Here is an 18,016-nt window from a genome sequence, read left to right on the forward strand (position 1 = left end):
TCAAGTTATGTCATTCTTTTCACATCACAAACAAAGCCTTTCATCTCATATCAAATATCTGTATATGTCTGAGAGAAAATGCCTCTTAACTTGATGATGGAGTTTTTTTCCCCCAAGTTATCATACTACTTTGGGAAATAGTAGAAATTTCTAAAGTTGTCACTTTTCAAGGTGATTATAAACATTAATATTCAAAATTTCTGCTGCCACAATGCGAAGGCCTCATGACTGGCTTTGGCTTTCACCTCTTCGACTCTAAAATGTTGCACTGGCCCTTTAAGAAAAGAAAAAAAATCAAAACACGCGATGCAGTCGACGTTTTTTTGAGTCCGCCTTGTTGCAGTGAAGCTGCGATGTTTTCCAGCGGTCACTCAATGCGCTCGTCGAAAGATATAACAAGAAGCGGCAAATCTTAAACGTGCTTTTGGGAAAACGCGCTTGAATGCAAACTATAGTGTAGACAACATCACGAACCCGGAAGTAAAAGGTGAAACTGTTTTTGGTAGACCTCTAACTAGCCACGAGCTAGCGTTAGCATCACAACACGAGTGAGGAGCCCGGCTCCTTGTAAAGGTCAAATAAGGTAAGCGTTTATTGTCAACAAATTACTGTTGTCTTTTTACATAAGCGTTTAACACGTGGTGTTCTGTATTACTACATTAATTTAAAGCGGAGCAATTTATCGTGGGATTAAAGGGTTCGCTGTTAGCTATTTTACGCTTAAAAGCGAGCTCATATTTAGTGACCTTACAAATAATATTCTGGAAGTCTTCTGCACGCTATGATGGTTTATCAACACGAGCTGCTATTCAAATAGATCACTGATGATTCTTGAAGTTTCTACTTTGAAGTGTATACGGTCATTTCTGCCATTACGTCATCCCCGTTTTTTTCCGCTCTGGTGTGTCACGGGCAGTTTGGTCAGGTCGGGAAGCAATTTTGAAACCTGAGCACTACATTAGTGCTCCCGTGTGTGGTTTTGTAGGAAGCAATGCAGTGCATTCGTACACAGACAAGTTGTTAGGCAGCAGGCTACGTCATCAAAATAGAAGCACGTGGACAGAGGAGGCGAGTGCAGCAAAAATGTCAACATTCTTTCCCAGTTCTTTCAAAAAAAAACACTGAAACATTTCCCAAATGTTTTAACATATATGCCATGATTTGATTAAAACATTTCGTCATTTCAATTGAAGGCGAAACATTTTTCTGAGGGTTTTGTGCCATACATGGCCCTCAAGCGTCTTTTGTAATGGGCCTGCCAGAAGAAGAGTCTCAGCATTCAAGAGAATATAGAAGCCTTGCATATACTTTGGGTAGGACAGAATTAAAAATCCAAAGCTTGTCAGACAAGCTGGGCGAGTCGCTCTTCCACGCCCGTCGCACTCGTTGGTGGCGGTAAATGAATGGCTTTCCACATCAGATTAATTATTAAAAATTAAATACCTATACTTTTTCACCCTTAATGTGTGGTGTCTGTGTTTCCTCAACAGTGAGCAGGATGTTCTCATCATGATCCACGCCGATGGCTACTCAAAGTACGAGGCGAACACGCAGCCGGGAACCAGGAGGAGACCCCCAGCAGAGATGCTCCATCTTCTCTCTGCGGTTATTATTTGGCTGGTGACTGGCACCACCATCTCCAGCCTCAACAAATGGATCTTTGCCGTGTACAACTTCAGGTACCCCCTGCTGCTGTCCGCTCTGCACATGCTTACGGCCATCGTGGTGGACTACGGCTTGATCAAACTGCGGGTGATCAACCACACGGGGGCGACAGATCAGGACTTGACCCCGGAGGCTAAATGTAAAGTCTTCCTGCTGAGTCTTACGTTTTGCGCCAGCATCGCCTTTGGCAACATGGGGCTGAACTATGTGCAGCTGTCTTTTGCGCAAATGATCTACACTACCACGCCGCTCTTCACGCTGGCCATCTCCACTCTGATCTTGGGCAAGCAGCATCACATCCTCAAATACACAGCCATGATGCCCATCTGCCTAGGGGCCTCCTTCAGCATCATGGGGGAGGTCCAGTACGACCAGACCGGCTGCCTGTTTGTCATCGCAGCCACCATGTTCAGGGGTGTCAAGTCCATTCAACAGAGTAAGTCATACTTAAATCACTTTTCGTCTGTCTCAGGTTCCTCGATTTAGTTCACTCAAATGTTGTTTCAATTTCCTAAATTAATATATGTGAATAAATAATTAGTGAATTGATGTTGTGTAAGTAATAAAATTACCCCTACTAGTAAATAGAACTAATCTCTATAGTTAAATGTATCGTTTCATATCAAGTCATTCTAAATACTAAAATAAAAAATATATTAATTCATTAATTTTTGTCTCAGAATTTCAAATTTAAGGCTTCTTATCGGGGCTAACTTTGGGAAGGAAGTAGAAACACATTTTTGTCTTTTTCTGTCCTTTTACAGTGTGTAACTTACAAATTTCCTTGTATAACTCTACTACACACAAAATTACACACATTGGCCTACTGTGGTGCAGCTTTTGAGCTATAACGAGATTTTTCCAAAGAGTTCCAGCAGCGAAGTGGTAGAACTGAGACACATTCCACTGGAATGAATGTCATGTGGACCGCGCCCTCATTGAATGTACCCAATGTTCCAATCCCATCTTCTTTTTTTGTGGGTAGAAGAAATGATTGCCGCAAGCTCAACTTGAGTATGTTTCTCTTGTGAGTAGATAAGTGCCTCTAACATGCTATATGAAAAGTGGATGGCAGCATGATTACATGATTTTGATAGATTCCCCACTCATAGTTGGGCAAAGCTGACATGACAAACTTGTATTTTTCCTGACTCCATTGTGTGGATTGGACGTCTGAACAAGATCATTTCCCCTCAGGCAATCTTCTCCAGGAGGAGAAGATCAACTCTGTGTTCCTGCTCTACCTGATGTCCATCCCCAGTTTCCTCATCCTGGCCGTGGCGGCCCTGGCGCTGGAGAACTGGGCCTTGCTCGAGTCGCCGCTGCACTACGACCGGCGCCTGTGGGTCTTCATCCTGCTCAGCTGCCTGGGCTCGGTCATGTACAACCTGGCCAGCAGCTGCGTCATCACGCTCACGTCCGCCGTCACACTCCACATCCTGGGTAACCTGAGCGTGGTGGGCAACCTCCTGCTCTCTCAGCTTCTCTTCGGCAGCGAGCTGTCCTCCCTGAGCTGCGCCGGCGTCGTCCTCACTCTATCCGGCATGCTCATCTATCAGAACTCTGAGTTCATTATCAGCTACATGGACACGCGCAAAGCCAAAGCGACGGATTCACAAGGTGAGAACAAAATGGATACCACTGAAATGAGATGCCAGCAAAGAACAGAGCAAGATAAAGAGCACAAGACAGACTGAACTGAAGTCAAAACAAAAATGTTCTTAACAATAATACATTCTATGTGCACCCCACTAGTCTAAATGCGGGATTCTGCCTGATTCATATTTTACAAATACAATATTAATCAGAATGCCGTGTTTAGACTAGTGAATTTTTTATTGTGAATTTATTTTTCCCCTTTTAGTAGTCGACCTTATAAGATGATCCTCGCTGATGATGATGTGCCAAAGTACAGGAATCCCCTTCGAGCCCAACCAAGCCCTGCTGTTAGTCAACAAAAAAAGTTAATAATTGCCTTTATTATTCATTTTAAAGTATAGTTATCCTGGTGACATGATGGCATTTTTTTTTTTTAATGCCAGAGTCACTTGATTGTAGTTTGACACACAGACGCATGCGCCTTAATATCTGTGTCCATTAGATTGCTTCTACAGTAAATCGATTTACATTATTTACAAGCGTGTGTCAAATGTATGACTCAATGCAGCTACAAATATTTACTAATGGTGGGCTAAAAAAGAATTCTGGTTAGGTACGGGGGGATTGCTGTACTCAACCGTCCTCTTCACTGTGCCAATTCTTCTGTCTTGTGGAGACCAGAAGCATTGGCCTATTTTTCTTCTTCATTGTTACCTCTCCTACCTTCTCCTCCGAATATCACATGTCCGCCACCCACAGGTGGTGTGTAAGCACACTTAGACTGTTTGGATACCTCGCCAGGGTTACATGACGTGTCACCTCGACTGCACTGTGACGTTTGAAGCGACACCATGTATGATGATGGTACTGTTACATGACCTCCTGAGTTTTTTTTCTTAAGGGGCTAGAATTTTGGCAGCTTTTGTCAGATGCCACAAGAAGCACGTGTTTCGTCATCAGAATAATACAGAGCAAATTAAAGTTATTTTGCCACCATCAAAAAAAATAGAACCACACATTCCCGGATGTGGTGTTTTCCAAACTTCATTTAGCTGAGGCAGATGTTTTATATTTCAGAAAGAAAAACGATTGGAACTTTACCAAGAACAAAGATAGGTTAATTTGTGAGGAAGAATCATAATTAGCTCAGTTTCTGTGCCCTAAAACATGCCAATCAAAAAGAAGATGCTTCCATCTTGCAGCCTTGAATTACTGCAGAAGACATTGTTTTAATATTTGGACTTCTGCTGGACGATGACAATGGTTCTTTAAATATTGTTTACTATCATTTGATGACAAATTTCCCTCCACCCTCTTATTTAAAAAATATATATATCTCTAAATATATTTATTTTTTAACGTTAGGACCAGTCACTGGCTTTGAAATGTCTTGCACAAACGTCAGTGTTCGTGTTGTCGGGTGTCAGGCGGAATGCTGAATGCAGCTTCCCCTGTACCCAAAGACCCCCAGGATGTTGATGGAACATTTCCTCCTTCGCCACATGTAAGCGTGTGTGTGTGCGTGCGTCAGTGTGTGTGTGTGTGTGTGTGTGCCATGCGAGCAAGCAAAATGTTTACGTTTGTTCATTGCACTGCTGTGTCAAATTGGTTACACACCTGAGGGACACCAAAGCCAATCTTGTGGTGGAAAAACAATTTATTTCAGTAATTTAGTAGAAATGGGAAAAGGAAGCTTCAAAATTGCTTCATGAACCACTTTTTTTTTTCCTCCAGATGGCACTCTGTTCAATATTGGGTTGATCGAGTTACCTCAAGCAGCTTTTGTTGCACGCCACCGAAAAAATGAAAGCAGCACTGATATGTTACGAGCAAAACGCATGTTCATCTTTGGCAGTGAACACTAGTGCACTGATTAGGTTCACAGCTGCTGGTTGGATGTATTTGTTGTTTTATTATGATTTACATGATGTATTTTTATTGTCCAAAATGGCGAGTCGACAGTTTGCATTAGGCCTTATTGAGACATTCTATGGAAGAGATGTTTGCCATTTTGTTTGGAGGCAAATTTATGTGTGGTGGGGAATCGTGCAAATACAATCTGCTGTCTCTTCAATAGAAATAAACGGACTGGTACAAGAACTTACTTTTGAATTGTATAACTTTCTTGTTGCACCTTTTTTTTGTCCGTTTGTGTTACACTATGTTCACCAGTGTTGAAGACTTAACCGATACAGATTTTCTAGGCCTGTAGCAAATTTAATCAACTTTTTTTTTTTTTATTGTACTACTATAACTACCAGATTAGACTAGTGACCCGAATGAGCGCTTTATTCTGGAGATGATGCCTCAAAAATAAAAAGAAAAACTGCAAATTTTCTTTTGTCTGATCTTACCGCCAACGTTCGAATGCCAACAAAATATTTTCATGATCGCCATAAATCCAGACATTTTCATAACATGGAAAAGTGTGTGCCTCTTTAATAGGAGCAACACTATATGTATGTATATTTGAGGGGTGAATAAAATTGAATATTATGATAAGCTGGTTGCATAAGTGTACACACCCTCATAAATGTGTGTGTTCAAAATTACCCAATCACATGCAAACCTGTTAAATCGCCGGCTAACCAGTGAGATAAGTGATGTATAATACACTAATTATTCATATTAATTGAATATTTATAGTTATAAGCTTTTTTTTTATCTATATACTATAAAAATGCAGCTGTTTTAACAGGCAGGATCCAGAGAAAGATGACTGATGTGCTTCTCCTTACTTCTGTAAGTAGCCTCCTTCCAAAAATGTAAGCAATGCTGAAACGAGACGGAAGCGATGAACGAATGACCCCTGAAGAGAACAGGTGAGAGTCTCCTGCATGGAGTTGACATGCTCTAATGTCATTATCCTTGCACCCATTGCTTTATTAGGGCTTTCCCTGGCCTTATCTGATTCCCGCTCTCTCTCTGCTACATTACTATATTTGTACGTGTTTTTCCAAACACTGGGCCAGTCGCTGCAGTGACGCCGAGAGCCACTTCTGCATGTTTCCTCTCAGTTTACATTCTTCATACTAACAAGGGCCGGGGAATGTCCTCCTTGTATTCCCCGTGTCATTTCTTTCAACCATTAGAACATTATAATCAGTGATGGAGCCCAAGCCTCAACAAGAACACGGACCGAGTGCGAGCGTGACCAGCGAGCAACTTGCTGCTATAGAAGATGAGGATGTTCTCAACAAGATGGTGAGCTATCTTCTAGTATAGGCCATAATATTAGGCACACCCGCGTTCGATACTAGAGCTCTATGAAAAATGCTGCCTGGACAAAAATGGTCATATTGTGAATATGTTGTGCTTGTAGATTGATGTAGAACTGGTTTGCGTCATCCTTGAAGCATTTCTAATATCATGCGCTTCTTATGTAACTGAATAATTATTAGAAAGATTTCTCTAATAGACTGACTACAATAATAAACCAAAAAAACATATTACACATTAAAATTGAGCATCATTTTAACCCCTCATGACATTGGACAGCTATTCAGTGAAAGTGTGTGTGTGTGTGTGTGGTTTTTTTTTTTTAGCTGGACAATGCTTCAGAATTTGAAGAGCGGCGACTCATCCGTGCTGCGTTGAGGGACCTGCTGAAGAAGAAGCGAGGTGAGCTCAACTCTGGGAGGTGTAGAGTGAGTGTGAAAAGTGTTTGCTCCCCACTTCAAACATCATGTAACAACCGAAACTCCTCATCAGACAAGCGTGAGCAGGAACGAGGGTCCCGGCAGCGAGACTTAAAGCAGCAGGGATTGAGCAAAGGCGGGACGCCGAGTGGGGGTGCAGCGAGGGCACCTGTCAACCAGCAGCCTGCAACAAACAGTGATGATGCTCTCATATTATTGAATTGCACGAGTTTTGCAACATTCATTTGATGCTTTTTTTTCGTTAGGTCGACCAGCCTCCTCCATGACAGCAGGCAGGTGAGTCTTTATGTCTATTATTAAGGTGACGTATTTATTTATAGCAATTTATTTCAAATTAAATAGGATTTTTTTTCTCACTAATATGAATGTGAGAGTTATAAATTATGTTTAGTTGAGGTCAGGCATTAATTCTTGTGCATCCAGGGAATCCTCGGGACACAACCTGGATTTGCATGCAAGTCTTTTAATGTAGATTGGTGATAAAGTCATAATTGGCGTTAACATGAAAATCACTTCTGGGGCAGCAAGCACAATCCAGTTAAAAACGACCAAATGTGTACTCTTCTCCACTTCTCCTCAGTAAAGCGAGTTTTGCTCAAGCCACCCAGAAATGCGCCCCCTCTGCAGCACCCAATGCGAAAAACGTCAAGCAGATGCTTCTGGATTGGTGCAAAGCCAAAACGGAACCATATGAGGTCATCATGTCTCCGCTGTCCTTTGCTGTGACTTGCTCTGCTGTCTTTTCTCACAGCAACTGTCTTTGCTCTTTTAGGGGGTGAACATCCACAATTTTTCCTCCAGCTGGAAGGACGGCATAGCTTTCTGCGCTTTGGTGCACCGCTTCTTCCCAGACGCCTTTGAGTATTCCACCCTGAACCCTAACAAGCCCAGAGACAACTTCCAACTGGCGTTCAGCACCGCAGAGTTAGTACTTCTTCTTTGTGTCGCCATGTTGTGTGAATGTCCGTGTTGCTTTTCGACTCTAACGTTGATGCTCCTCCTCCGTCTGCAGGAGACTGGCCGGCTGCCCCCCACTGCTGGACCCCGAAGACTTGGTCCGGATGAAGGAGCCCGACTGGAAGTGCATTTACACGTACATTCAAGAGTTCTATCGCTGCCTAGTGGAAAAAGGCCTGGTCAAAACTAAAAAGCGGGCTTAGTGTCTGTCTAATGGACACTAGCAAAGTCAAGTCACACTAAGTCCTTTAAAAAAAAAAAAAAATCTGCACTAACATATTCATACTTGTTTTAAACGGAAAGGCATTTCTTTAGGTACACCAAGCCACTTCATTAGGTACACCCAGTCAGAATGAGATATGAGAATGCAAAGTCTGACTTTACAAACACAATAAAGTGCACTTTGGATTGAGACTGTCAGAAGAGGTATTAAATTAATGACATCATCGAATTCTGTTACTGATACTTTGTAGCCAGATCAGCAAAACTCAATCCACTCTTCAATTGACTAATAAATCCCTTTGTGGAGCTTCGAGGTGCTCGTTGGGTAGATGCAGGAATCAACACACGCACTCGTCTATTGCGTCAGCGACTCAACAAAGTATTTATTCCGACCAAAATTGTCTAATAACAACATGGGCTTTGCAGTTTGTGTGTCTGTGTGTTCTTTGTTGTCGGTCGCCACGTTGATAATTGTGTTTGAGGTTGGTCAGCCCGATCCTGCTGCTGCGATAATTCAGGAGTGGTTGTGTCCTCCTTTCATGAGGTTGAAGTTTCACAGATGAGGATAATTGGTGCATGGTTTGATGTCCTTTAGCTGGACTGCCAACAAAGAAGTTCTCGTCTTCACCGTGAGATTGACTTCTCAGCCGTGGGGGTTTCCTGCCGCAGCTTCACCTGAGGTCACGCTATCCTCTCCAGACCTCCTCAGTGAATGAAAAATGAAAAGCAATTATTGCAAGCAGTAATAAGTTAACTTGTGTCTTCTACGTGGTGAGCATACATATAAATTCTTTAGACGTAAATTCCAGTCTACAGAAAGTGAAAAATGTGTCTTTAAGGGTGTTAATTGTACTTAAAAATAATTTGTTAAAAATGGCTAAATAAGTCAAATGTGAAAAATTCTTAGGCCATAAATTCAATTGAATTCCTCACCTTTACTCCTGCTGATAGCATGCACACTGTGAGCTAGGAAAGGGGAGGAGCTTGCTGTCGAGGTCACAGGAGGTAGAGATGGCGAAGAAGGCACTGGAGGAGGTGAAGAACCAGATCAGGTGGCGAGTACAGGTACTGTTTCAAGCCTCTTCACTTTTTCGTAGGAGATGGAGAGGCCACGGGAGGTGACGGAGGAGATGACGTCGAGGGTTCGGTATCCGGTACGGGATCCAGTGTGGGATCCGGTGTGGGCCTCTCTACCATCTTGAAGAACCGCTCCAGGTTTGACTGGAAGGAGACCTTCTTCTCCTTCTCCCAAATGTCCTTGTAACACCGTAGGTTATCCATGACCCCCTTGAAGACCCTTGCGTATCTCGCCGTGTCGGTGTCCTCTGCCTTGAACTTTAACAAGCCTTCTTCTATCAGTAAGAAACCTGCTGCCAAGCTCTTGCATGTGAACTTTGGAGTCAGTGTGTCCTCTCCCGCGTTCTGGCTCGGTTCTGTCTCCATCTTATTGATTAACGGGGGATTCGAGAACAAACCCTCGCCCAGTACTTGTTGAGCACAACACTTATTCACCCCTTCCCTAATTGTCTCCGCCAAGGCAGTGGGGAAATCACTCCCTGCTTCGTTCTCGTTATTGGCTGGTTCACCTTCCACTCGGAGGTTACGCAAATTAGCGCGAGCTTTAAATCGCATAAACCAACCTCGACTGGCCATAAATGATTTCTCCTCACTGCCTTCCCCCTTTTGACTTTTTAGCGTCTCGTATAGACGCTTCGCCTCTTGTTGGATCAACACGAGGCTCACGGGGAGACTCTGCTGGTGCCGATCATCCAGCCAAATCACTAGTTTTCTTTCCATCTCCATCATTAGCCCGCTGTACTGCTTGCTTATTATGGTCGACTTCATGTGCGGAGATGCCTTCACGTGTTCCAAGATGCGATCTTGATCCTTAATGATAGTCGCTACGGTAGAGCGGCTTAAGTCGAGAACGCGCCCGATGTTCGTCGGCGTTTCTCCCCGTTTCGATCGCTTTACGATGTCTAATTTCACCTCCATGGTAATGGCTTTCCTTTTCTTCGAAGGGCACCCGTCGGATGATTCTACCTTGCCCTTGCGAGGCATGACGACGGCTAGAAAGTCAATACAGAAGGGGGAAAAAAGTATTTATGCACGCATAGCACACCAAAATGGCGGAAAGTGAGGCCCGTAACTTGCTCTTGAGTCACAACGCGACTACGTATTCCGAGTTCATTGCTACGACACTGACGTAACTTAATACAACATAACCCTACGCTATGTCATGCGGTAACTAGCGTGTAATAAAGAAGCTTCGGGGATATAATTATGCACAAATAATACAGCTACAAACGAAAAGACCAATTCCTTACTTTTACCTCTTGTTGTTTTTTCTTGAGCCAAGTGTCGGGTGACGTTTTTTACGCCACTTTCTGTTTCTGCAACTTGCAGTCTGTCTTTAACCACAGTCGACGCTTTTGTAGTCATAATTACAGTGAATAGTTGCATGAAAAAAAAAACATTTATATCCAATAATAGAGGATAATAATTCGCTTACGTTTACTCTTGATTGGTTTGGGTCGTCCGCCGCGCGACAATGTAATGTAAACCGTGTACTGTACCCTTGGATAAGTTCCGCGAAGCCGATATGAAAACTAGTTCGGAGTTACGTTCCTACGACACCGACGTAACTTGTACGTAACACATCGTACTCTTTATCACTACCCTACGCTAACGCTGTAGTTTAATCATGATTACAGTATAGTTTATGGAAAACATTTGCATATCCTACACATAAACCAAAATCAAATTAAAACAGTTCCGAATAAAGAAAAACATTTGTCTGCTCAATCGTTTTGTGCACTGCTGTGCCGCGTGACGTATTCTCACACGCAAATTCACTGAGCGACATTCGTATTAACACAATGACTTATTAATGACTATATATGTCCGTTACGACGCAGACGTCACTTGTTAGTGTAGAATACAACTGGAAACGCCATCGCGTCATGTTGATGCCGGTTTTTAAGATTTTTTACTCTTTCAGTAACCTCAGACAAAAATAATAAATATGTTATTTATATTTATTGTATGTAACAAATTAACTGTCTACGAAGTGTAACACTTAGAAGCAGCCATTAAAATTGATTTTCATTTTAATATAGAAGTACTAAAATTGATATCCAGCTTAATTTACTCGTTTGTTGTGTATAAAGAGAAAATAAAAGTCTTATAACAGTTCGATTTTAATTTTTTTATTTCCAAAACGAAAATACCATGAGACACAAATATATTTTTTTGTCACACATATAACATAATAAAGACAAAAATGTAATGAAATTAAAACCGTATTTCTACAACATATTTCTACAAGATTGCATCTTATTTATTAACCCCCCCCCCCCCCATGTACTGAATGCGTACAGTAAGTGAGAAGGTTCAATTCAATCAATGCGAAGATTCGTGTTTGATTAACGGCAGCCATTACTGCATAGTTTAAATACATATATGTTATTTTTAGAATATTGACATACCGTTTCATTTTACTATCAGTTATATTTTCTCCATTCTCAAATATGCAAGATTTAAGGATTTTAGTGCAAGGATGAAGATCTCTCCTGTATATGAGATGCTTGCGTCATAGGACAGTATGGAGCGAGAGGTGGAGCAAGGTGGGGATGACGCGCAGGATGCTGTGTCCAGCTGCACGGTGCAATATTAAGTCGGATCATCTTCAATCCTCCCCCATCATCACCACCACCATCATTCAACATGCATAATCTCACGTGACCGCCAACTGTCCGGGTGGCCCGCGTACCACCAACACCACCTGTCTCTCGCTCTCTCCGCTCCGATCCTCCGTCCTTCCATAAGGAATTTATGAGCTGCACTCGGAGCTTCACCTTGAAAAAAGGTAGGACATATATATCAATATTTTGGTTTCAATTTCAGATTCTGTCATGAGAATGTATTTGAAGCTATATTTAAAAGTCTGCCTTTGCAGTGACAATAGTGCTATGTTGATGATGGATTTGAGGTTTTCTGGATGCTAATTTGAATGTTATGAATAATTTAAATGATGTTCGAGTAAATAAAAGAGTGGTGATTGTTGTAGGGTGACGGTAGCGGTGAGTTTTTCCCTTTTGAACTGTCTGAGCTCAACCTCAATGCATTTGTCCTCCATTGCCATTCAAAAGGAGGTCAGGCTCTAATTAACATTGCTTGGGAACAAGATAGAGGTCCAAACTTAATTCCTCAACCTCCATTTGCAGACTCATGATGGCATCATCAGAGGATGTCTGGGGAATAGGTTGGTGGCGTCATATTAAAAAAAATAAGAGAATTGGACACGACAAGGCAGTCCGCTCGGACTTGTGGTTAGCACCATTGTCTCAGAGTTTTATGGTTCTATGTTTGGAATCAACAAAAGCTTTAGGTGTTGCGAATAAAGGTCAGCTAGAGTAGACTTCCCTGGAACCCGAATAGGATGACCAGTAAAGAAAATGTTGTTAAATGTGATCAGACTTTATTTGTCTCATTATTAGTGAAGCAGCAAGTAATTTTTTCTCGTTTAATAGTTGTGTGTGTGAAAATGGGGCAGCAGCTGTGGTGTCATTCAAAGGACCTTGTAGAACTTGCGCTCAATGCAATTTCTCCTTTACTACACAATTAAAACCAGAAAGACAACTCTTGGTGTTTCCCAGTGTTTGATTGTTGTTTTGTGCAGGCCGATGAATCGCACAAGGCAGAACCCATCCAAGGCACTCCCTCATGGTCACAAAATGCAGCCTGGACCCTGTGCACAAACCAGACCAGGTCTAGGTCCACCCCGAGGACCACCTGAGATTGCGCAGGACAACCACCTTACGCAAAACCCTCCTGCAGCGAGAGACTTAATACAAAGTAAATACGGGTCGGCTCCTGTGGCGCTGACCAACATAAGCCGACCGAGACCCACCGCCCTCGGGACTAAACCTCCTCCTAGACCCATCATGGTTCCTCCTAAGGATATAGATTTGATGCCGGTTTGCATCCCAGCACCTCAAAGTGCCAAAGTCCTGCCCTGTTCCCCGTCAGAGTCCTTGGTGTCTCCTCGTAGTCCACAGAACTCTCTGAGCCCCAAATCTAGTCTCAGTCCGCCACCAGCTGGCAATACAACACAAGCGCAGAGTGACAAGTCCAGTGGTGACAACGATGATTTCAGGTGAGATTATCGGTTTACATCTCTATTCACATTTGTGTGTTAAGTAATGAAGGGAAAATGAAGCTTCAAAATTGCTTCATGAACCAGTTGTTGTATTTTATGAATCCTCTAGATGGCACTGTTGGTTTAAATAAAGGGGGTTTAAGAAATGGCAAATTAGTGTACTTCTAGACTAGTTCATGAAGAAAATTTGAATCTTTATTTTCGAATCACTACTATTAAGTAGTCTGTCTAGCCATTGTTTGTACAAGGCTCCGTGTTGTGTTTGAATGCAGCAGCAGTAAGCAAGCTACTATGCACCCAAAGGCACCATATGAATCATAGCGGCTCTTTTCTCTAAAAGCTTTTTTGCTGAGAAAGTGATGAAGCCGCATAAAATCCACTTGGCAGTCTTCCCATCGGCTCGCTTGCCCATAAACAGAAGCAGAGCGTTTTAATGCCGTGCACCTTGCTTTAGAGGGAGAACAACAACATAGGGGCCTAAAACTTTGATAATGGCTGCTACAATATACTATATATTACTTAGCAACATGATAGTAGTGGATGGATTAGATAGCATAAGGCCCAGGTCTGAGAAGTACTGTCTTTTCTGGATTTGTGTTACGTAAGACATGCACAGAGAACACTTTTTCCATCACCGAGGTAAAAAGAGGGATTAATCACGCTTACCCTCGCTCTCGATCCAGCCACACTAAGAGCTCAGGCTTACACATGACTGAAAGCTAACGCGGCGTGTGCTCTTTTCACAGAGTCTACATCGCCACATGGAACGTGGGCTCGGCCGTCCCACCGGATGATGTCAGCGCTCTGTTTGGACCCAATGTGTCAGATGGGAGCGTTGACATGTTTGTCATTGGGTAAGTGGGAGGACTATGCCAAGGTGCCCACTCGCTCATATCTCCCTCCATAGGTGACCTTTTTTTTTCTCACCGAACAGGCTCCAGGAAGTGAACTCCATGATCAACAAGCGGCTGAAGGATGCTCTTTTCTCAGACCAGTGGAGTGAGCTCCTCATGGACACGCTGAGTCCCTTTGGATATGTCCTGGTTGGTCACATCAGCTCTACTCTATATGTAATCTATTTTATACAATGGAAAAAAATTCGATATTGTGTGTGAATTTATCTGTAGGTGGCGTCCCAACGGATGCAGGGTGTGCTCTTGCTGGTCTTCTCCAAATTCGTCCATCTTCCGTTCCTCCGAGGCGTGCAGACACAGAGCACTCGCACAGGCCTGGGCGGATGTTGGGTACGTGCCGCGCTGCTCTTGGATTTATGACTTTACTCAATTTGCCGTCGCGTGGGGAGCGTCAGTACGATTAACGAGCACGAAGGTGGAGCACGCCGGCAGGTGTTCGCGTGTGTAAGTGTGGCTATGTCAGAGCGTGCGTGACCTTCAGTGTTGATGTCGGCGTCACACCAGCGTGATGCTGCAGTCTCCTTCTTTTTGAGGTCAGTGCTGCAGCAGGCGTCTAGCTCGCCGCTTTCAAAATAAGATGGCAGAAAGTTATTCTAAATGGAATGAATTCCATGACATTTTAAAATGAGCATAAACTGTTAAAAAAAAAACCAATGAGTTTGAGGATTTGTTGATACTTTTGCTGCTATTCACGGCGTTTCTGCTCTGTGGCGCCACCTGCAGGGTAACAAAGGTGGCGTGAGTGCAAGGATGACCTTGTTTGGACACCCCGTGTGCTTTCTCAACTGCCACCTGCCCGCTCACATGAGGAACCTGGAGCAGAGGATGGAGGACTTTGAAAGCATCTTGCAGCAGCAGCAATTTGAAGGAGGAACTGCCACCGGGGTGCTGGATCACGAGTGGGCTTGCGTGCATCATCTATTTTCAAATATGCAAAAATAAATGATGGAATATGACATCGTATTTTGTGCTTTCCTAGCGTCGTGTTTTGGTTCGGGGATTTGAATTTCCGGATTGAAGACTACGACATCCATGTGGTGAAATGTGCAATTGATAGCAATAAACTCCCTATGCTGTGGGAGCGAGATCAGGTGAGCATCATCAATATAAGATTTCCCTTCATGTGTTAGCATTAAGCTAGTGGACATTAAAAGTGATGTGGTTGTTTTAAATTCACCAATAAACTTTACTGGGAAAGAAATTAAACAGCCTTTTTTTGTAGGAACTGTTTAAAACAGCAGATGGCAGTAAAGTAGCCTTGATAACCTGATGTGATTTTTTTATTATCTTTTGCTCAGCTCAACATGGCAAAAAGCACAGAATCCATCCTGGAAGGTTTCTTGGAGGGGCCGCTAAAATTCCCACCTACGTATAAGTTTGATGTGGGCACACACACCTACGACACAAGGTCCGTCTTTAATCATTTGGATGAATCAGAACTTTACCCTTTCATTTCCCCTAACCATCGTTTTAAATGTTTCCACGTGTGGTTAAGCGCTAAAAAGAGGAAGCCCGCGTGGACCGATCGGATCCTCTGGCGCCTCCGCCGCACCGGCTCCCCGGTTCCGACCCACAATGCGGCACTTCAGAGAGGTCTGACCTCCTGGTTGGGTGGTGCGACCAAAGTGACGCAGCACGCGTACAAGAGCCATATGGCCTTCACTATCAGCGATCACAAGCCCGTGTCGGCCATGTTTTCCCTCCATGTGAGTATCTGACAAATTTGAAGACGGCAGCCATATTTTTTTTTTGGAGAGTACTGTTTGAGTGCACGCGTCTATGTCGCAGTTCCCATTCAGGGTGGACATGCCTCTGGTGGAGATGCAGGCCAACAAGGAGTGGTTCAAAGTCTCCGATGCCACAGTCAAGTTCACATTTGCGTCCAATTATCATCGCAGCTCGTGGGACTGGGTAGCAATATACAAGGTAGAGTAAGAAGCGTCGTTTTGCATTTTCTTTTGATTGCCCGTGTCGTCACTTTATGTCTGCCAACAGGTTGGATTCAGGCACTACAAAGATTATCAAGCGTATGTGTGGGCCAAAGGGGAACATTCAGGACAGGTGAGACACATCTTTTTTTGTAACTCTGGGATCAGGGATGATTTCTGTCCTGCCCCTTTCAGGTGTCTTTTTCAGAAGAGGACTTGCCAAGAGATGATTGTGAATACATCCTTGGCTTCTACAGTAATAATATGAACAGCATTGTTGGAGTGTTGACAAACATCCAGGTATAGTTTATTGGTTTTACTACAATTTCTCAAGGTCGGTTTTTAGGCGGTTGTCCGGCCGCAAATGACCCTCGGGCTGTAGTTTGGACAAACCACCAAATTTGCATATTTCAAGTTTGTTCTCACAATTTTCCAGCCATATATATTCCTATCAATGCCCATGGCGAATTTTGGTCATTTTTTCAATTAACTTAATGCTGGAGACAAAATAAGGTCCACACTTTTTAATTATATTAAACAGCAAGCTTGCTAGCTAAGGAGTGGACCAGCTCACAGAATCGGAAAGCTGAGAAGAGATGATTTAATTTAATTTATAGGCAAGCACATTATTTTGGCATTGTGAGAGGCCGTTAGTGTATTAAAGACCATTTTCATTCTGGACAGATCAAGCTTCCAATCCACAGCCCGTCAGCCCACCGCTCCGACAGCTCCGAGATAAGCTCGGAAGACGACAGCACCCTGGTGCTGCTGGCTCCCAACTCCCGCAGCCCGAGCCCGAAACCCATCAAACATCATCACTGCCGCCACCGTCGCAGCCGCAGCCCCGCCGTCCCGGCTCTCTCGTCCAACCCCCTCCCCTCCCTGCAGGGCCTCAGCCTGTGTCCCCTGCCCAAAGAAACCGGTAGCCGTTCACCTGGTTGCACCTCGAAAAAGGAAAGACTATTTTCCGCTGGTTCTTTGTCGTCTCCGGTCGTCAGCCCGCTCAGTCCCCGGAGCCCTGTGTCTCCGGGCAGCGGGGTTACGGCGCCGGAGGCCCTGATTGCCGCCATAATAGGGGAGCATAGGCCCACACAGGTAAGCCACTCGGGACTCAAACAGCTTGGACATGCAGGGAAGAACAACCCTTCATAGAAGATATGAAAACGGAACAATGTAATGTGTGCAACCCTGCAATTGTCGATTTCCAAAGCATCTTACACTGTGTTTATCTGGGAGTCAAATCCCACTGACAAGTGCTTTTATACACTCACTAGCTCCAATGTGTCGAGACACACACATTGAATGTGAGGCCAAATCAACATCTGTTTGCATTCTTCTCGCCTGTCTGCATTTGCAAATAAAAACTAACAAACATGAGAGTATCATAGGCAACATTCCCTCTAATCAAATTTTCTCCAGGTACTCTGGCTTCTTCCCACATGTCAAACATGCCTGTCAGCTGTTGTCCGTTGGTGTGAATCTATTATGTGGCCTGTTGTTTACAAGTTGTGTAAACCAGATGCAAAGAGGACAAAAAGCGAGTCTATAATTTAGATCGTTGTTACCAACAGCAGACAGAAAACAAGCTACTGACACCACAGATCTATAAAAGAACATCGACAGAGATATGAGAGGGCTTATCAAGATGTTTTTTCTTTTTTTAGAGGAGAGACTATTTGGATTAGCTTATCTTTGTAATTGCTGAGCCAGACAGGCAGAAAGACAGAAGCCAGGCAAGATAAATCCCACTGGATCAATAAAGGAGTGATGTCATTATATGAAAAGGCTTCAAGGTCTTTTTGGTTCTGTTCATGTAAAGGGAAAAAGCATGAAGTAAAAAACCTTTAGTGTACAGTAATCCCTCGTTTATCGCGGCTAATTGGTTCCAAAAACCACCCACGATAGGTAAAA

The 18,016-nt window shown here is 43.4% G+C and overlaps 4 protein-coding genes across 8 annotated transcripts; 3 read left to right on the top strand and 1 right to left on the bottom strand.

Annotated features, from left to right (window-relative positions):
- The first annotated feature begins 306 nt into the window (after nt 1-306).
- On the top strand, nt 307-5,597 carry slc35e4 (solute carrier family 35 member E4). Of its 2 annotated transcripts, none has more exons than XM_037266620.1 (3): nt 307-583; nt 1,491-2,101; nt 2,863-5,597. In XM_037266620.1, exons 2-3 carry the CDS (start codon nt 1,510-1,512, stop codon nt 3,360-3,362), a joined length of 1,092 nt encoding a protein of 363 aa, XP_037122515.1. In that variant the 5' UTR covers nt 307-583; nt 1,491-1,509; the 3' UTR covers nt 3,363-5,597. The 2 variants fall into 2 exon arrangements, with proteins under 2 accessions (XP_037122515.1, XP_037122516.1); XM_037266621.1 differs by having other exon boundaries at nt 308-405.
- A 284-nt stretch (nt 5,598-5,881) lies between these two features.
- smtna (smoothelin a) lies at nt 5,882-8,300 on the top strand. Its single transcript, XM_037266656.1, has 7 exons — nt 5,882-6,468; nt 6,810-6,885; nt 6,976-7,098; nt 7,169-7,199; nt 7,504-7,618; nt 7,696-7,847; nt 7,936-8,300. The coding sequence occupies exons 1-7, from the start codon at nt 6,373-6,375 to the stop codon at nt 8,081-8,083; spliced, it is 741 nt and encodes a 246-aa protein (XP_037122551.1). The 5' UTR covers nt 5,882-6,372; the 3' UTR covers nt 8,084-8,300.
- A 155-nt stretch (nt 8,301-8,455) lies between these two features.
- Nucleotides 8,456-10,726, bottom strand: LOC119131846 (tigger transposable element-derived protein 1-like). 4 transcript variants are annotated; one of them, XM_037266615.1, is made up of 3 exons: nt 10,436-10,726; nt 9,036-10,171; nt 8,456-8,803 (listed from the first exon to the last, which is right to left on the bottom strand). In XM_037266615.1, the coding sequence occupies exons 1-2, from the start codon at nt 10,563-10,565 to the stop codon at nt 9,186-9,188; spliced, it is 1,116 nt and encodes a 371-aa protein (XP_037122510.1). In that variant the 5' UTR covers nt 10,566-10,726; the 3' UTR covers nt 8,456-8,803; nt 9,036-9,185. The 4 variants fall into 4 exon arrangements, with proteins under 4 accessions (XP_037122510.1, XP_037122508.1, XP_037122509.1 ...); XM_037266613.1 differs by having other exon boundaries at nt 10,430-10,726; XM_037266614.1 differs by having other exon boundaries at nt 8,456-8,806; nt 10,430-10,726.
- Nucleotides 10,727-11,511: 785 nt separating this feature from the next.
- On the top strand, nt 11,512-17,893 carry LOC119131820 (inositol polyphosphate 5-phosphatase K). Its single transcript, XM_037266567.1, has 13 exons — nt 11,512-11,970; nt 12,784-13,260; nt 14,010-14,117; nt 14,198-14,306; nt 14,391-14,507; nt 14,901-15,076; nt 15,157-15,268; nt 15,476-15,585; nt 15,673-15,883; nt 15,966-16,103; nt 16,173-16,238; nt 16,301-16,405; nt 16,790-17,893. The coding sequence occupies exons 2-13, from the start codon at nt 12,788-12,790 to the stop codon at nt 17,255-17,257; spliced, it is 2,193 nt and encodes a 730-aa protein (XP_037122462.1). The 5' UTR covers nt 11,512-11,970; nt 12,784-12,787; the 3' UTR covers nt 17,258-17,893.
- The last annotated feature ends 123 nt before the right edge of the window (nt 17,894-18,016 follow it).

The sequence above is a fragment of the Syngnathus acus genome, chromosome 12 (assembly GCF_901709675.1).
Source record: "Syngnathus acus chromosome 12, fSynAcu1.2, whole genome shotgun sequence".
Taxonomy (NCBI): Eukaryota; Metazoa; Chordata; class Actinopteri; order Syngnathiformes; family Syngnathidae; genus Syngnathus; species Syngnathus acus.